Raw genomic sequence first — 3914 nt, 5'->3', positions numbered from 1 at the left:
CCAAATCAAACAATTTGGATCAAATCGAATCCAAATCCAGATTAAGTGAAACAAAAAGATTTAGATATTATTTTATCTAGTCTAATTCAAAAAAGGATTTGGATCCAAATAAAAAATATCAGATCCGACCCGTTTTAAACCCAACATGAAATCCCCTTGTAGCATATATATATATATCAAATTCTCTACAAAAGGGAAACAGCGAATTGACCCGTATGATGACGTATTAGTGATCTCGGGAGCGTAAGTTAGATGCGAGGAGCTCGCATCTAAGTCAGATCATGAATTTGGGTGTGGAGTGTCTCCTCGCAATTCCTTGTTCAATACTTTTCAAAAAGTCTATATATACATATAAGAAATGGTGAAACTTTAATATTGACCATTACACACCCAACACCTTTGAAAATGACCAAACGTACTCCAATTTCACCTTTTGAAAAAGCTGATTTCTAAAGTCATATATTAATAAAGAATTACTGTCATCCATTAACGAGAAGGGGGTAAGGGTAATTTGGTGAATGAAACTTATTAATTCTGTGGCAATTAAGAAAACGAAAGAGTGAGAGATGGAGCTCACGTGTATTTGGGGTCCGGCCTGTATTTATGCATGCAAATTACTGTGTGATGAATTATGAGTGTTTGTTTCTTTGTGGGGATGTTTTTTTTCTCCTGTCCCAATACTGTGTGTGGGGCTCAAGTTTCAAGCTATGTGATTGGGTCAGACTCATCACACCTCTCTCTATATCTATTTCTCTTTCTTGATGATGCTTATTAAGGAGTCTCACTTGAACAATACCTGATGAAGGTGAGTGGTGGATGTAGAGAAAGCTGATTGCCCAAAGAAATAGCTTTTCCTCTCTCAATCTCTCTCTCATATTCTTATATTGTTAGAGTTGAGAAGAGCAACACATCCACATAGTGAGAGAAAGAGATTGCTTTTATTTAATAGAGAAGGAAAATTGGCTAACAAATGTTAGGTAACACTTCTTCTTCTACTGGTCCTTCTGAGGCATTTAGTTGCTTAGAAAATGGGAATAACTGTAAAAGAAAGAGAAGGCCGGCAGGAACACCAGGTAAAACACAGATAGATCTTGAATTCTTGATTATGTTCTTATTGAATTTCAATTTGATATCTTACTTTTTTTGTTTTATGTTAATTAATTTGCTTGATTTTAGATCCTGATGCTGAGGTGGTTTCTCTCTCACCCAAGACCTTATTGGAATCAGATCGATACGTATGTGAAATTTGTAACCAAGGATTTCAAAGAGATCAAAACCTTCAGATGCATCGAAGACGACATAAGGTTCCATGGAAATTGCTCAAGAGAGAGACTCCGGAGGTGCGAAAACGTGTCTTCGTGTGTCCTGAACCGAGTTGCTTACACCACGATCCATGTCACGCACTTGGTGATCTAGTTGGGATAAAGAAACATTTTAGAAGAAAACATAGCAATCACAAACAATGGGTTTGTGATAAGTGTTCTAAAGGATACGCTGTTCAATCAGATTACAAGGCTCATCTTAAAACCTGTGGTACCCGAGGCCATTCTTGTGATTGCGGTCGTGTTTTCTCCAGGTTTTGATACCTTTCTTTTCTTCGTTTGATCAAGATTTATGTTAAGAAGTGATGGATTTTTATTTTTTTTTTAGACATACGTTATCAATCTGACACAACCCTCCTCCTTTATTCGGAGTTGGGGGGCCAACAATGTAGTTTAAAGCAAACACTATACTTGTGAAGTTTGTTTTCTTTCTTTTCTAGACCCAAATTAATTCTCTCTCTCTCTCTCTAAAATATTTGTTTGGATTCCTAAAATCAACTCTTAATACCAAATAAAACCAAAATTTCTAAGAGGGTTTGCTCAATTCCATGTCTCTAACCATCCCTTCCCTCTCCTCCTCGAATATTTAGAAGTTAATGATTAAGAAGCCCAAGATCATAGATTTGATTACTTCTGTGGGTATTCTCTTTGGTTCTAGGTTGAAGATACAGTTCTAGAGATCAATCTCCATTGGTTAAATTATCTCATTGATTCAAGTTTGTGTTTCATTTAACAAGAAAAAAAATTTCAGATCTCTTCCTTCTTTAGTACTTTTATTTGTGTATGTGAGAGAGAGAGAGAGAGTTATTTTTTCTCAACTATAATTTACTCAAAACCTTGACCCAATATTGACTTGGCCCCTTTTTTCAAAAAATATAATTTCTTTTGGTTTATCTGATCTTGGTTTTACATTAATAATATGACTTGATCTCTTCTTCGCCTTGTTTCTCTAAAATCTTTTTTATTACTTTTCTTCTATATGAACATGAAAATTAATCATCCACTTGTATATAATTACACTTTCTAAATCATTTTTTTTTTTTTTGCAGAGTTGAGAGCTTCATAGAACATCAAGATGCTTGCAATGCCGGCCGAATCCGATCTGAATTACAGGCACTGCAACCAGCCTGCTTATCTCGAACAGCATCGAGTCCAAGTCCGTCAAGTGACACAAATTTAAGTAATGCTCCATGGCCATGTTTGAGGATGTCGAAGCCAATGGAGAATGTTTTTTTAAACAATCGAAACAATCCTTCTACAACTTCTGATAACCATCATCATCATAATCTCGAGCTTCAGCTCTTACCCTCTTCAAATCCTCAATCGAACACCTCAATTTCTCTCAATTCAGATGAAAATTACGTCACTCAATTACAACTTTCAATTGGCTCATGTGACCACGGAGAGAAAAATGAACCAAACCACCACTATTTGATCAATGAAACACGAAGAAGTCCTCCTAGGGAAAAGAATTCTATCGAAGAACCGACCCTGACAACATCAAGAATGAAAGAACAAGCACGGGAACAGCTTAGGCTTGCAATGGTGGAAAAGGCTTATGCAGAAGAAGCGAGACAACAAGCGAAGAGACAAATTGAATTAGCCGAGCAAGAATTCTCCAACGCGAAGAGAATTAGGCAGCAAGCACAAGCCGAACTCGATAAGGCCCAAATTCTCAAAGAGCATGCAACCAAACAAATCAACTCCACCATTCTCCAAATTACTTGTCATGCCTGCAAACAACAATTCCAAGCGACTACATCGTTGATACCTCCCGATGAGAATTCTAACATCGTTAGTTATATGTCATCGGTTGTAACAGAAGGAGAAGGAGAGAATGATAATCGAGCCCAACAAGCGAAAATCTTCAAAACATAATTCTATCTTTCTCTATCTTTTAATCTATATATTATTATACTTATTGGGTGTTTGTAATTATCTCTAGTGATGTTGATTGAGTATTGTAACCTGCGATTTCATGTTGTTTTTTTTAATTTTTTTAATTTTTTTTTTTTTTCTCAAAGGAAATGGAGATCACCATGACTATGTAACCTTTATTTTCTGTCTTCAAATGTTAAATGTTCTTCTCCATCCTCCATTACTTTGCATATCTTCTACCTTTTAAAAATAAAAAGTAAAATATATATAAAAAAAAACAAAACTGTGTTGGTTTCCTTCAAAATCAAGTTGTCCTTCCTCTCTTTGTGTTGGTTTTTTCTATTTTATTTATCTAAGGAAATGGACATCACCATTACTGTGTCACCTTTATTATTTTCTCTCTTCTTCTGTTGAATGTACTTCTCTATCCTCCAGTTGTTTCTATATCTTGTTCTCTTAAAAATTTTAAATAAATAATAAATAATAAAAAAGTATGTCTATGTTGGTTTTCCTTCAAAATATAAAGAAAACACAAGCTAGCTAGCCTCAACAGTTGAGATGGGAGAGTGCTCTTAGGGATTCCCAAGAAATGGATCCCTAGACAAATTCATACTCATCTCTAGAAGATAAGTACTAATCTCTAGGAAATTTGTGTCTTTCCTCTCATCTCAGCCATGTACATATGCATAATATCGGGGAAAACTCAAACGTTGT

At 35.4% G+C, this 3914-nt stretch overlaps 1 protein-coding gene across 1 annotated transcript; it reads left to right on the top strand.

Annotated features, from left to right (window-relative positions):
* Window positions 1–557: 557 nt before the first annotated feature.
* Window positions 558–3409, top strand: LOC147410125 (zinc finger protein SHOOT GRAVITROPISM 5-like). The gene is made up of 3 exons (XM_086432348.1): window positions 558–1073; window positions 1177–1576; window positions 2372–3409. The coding sequence occupies exons 1-3, from the start codon at window positions 971–973 to the stop codon at window positions 3198–3200; spliced, it is 1332 nt and encodes a 443-aa protein (XP_086288474.1). The 5' UTR covers window positions 558–970; the 3' UTR covers window positions 3201–3409.
* The last annotated feature ends 505 nt before the right edge of the window (window positions 3410–3914 follow it).

The sequence above is a fragment of the Akebia trifoliata genome, chromosome 2 (genome assembly GCF_017979445.1).
Source record: "Akebia trifoliata isolate Shusen 1 chromosome 2, ASM1797944v1, whole genome shotgun sequence".
In the NCBI taxonomy this organism is placed as follows: Eukaryota; Viridiplantae; Streptophyta; class Magnoliopsida; order Ranunculales; family Lardizabalaceae; genus Akebia; species Akebia trifoliata.
This window is presented reverse-complemented; position numbering and strand designations above follow the sequence as displayed.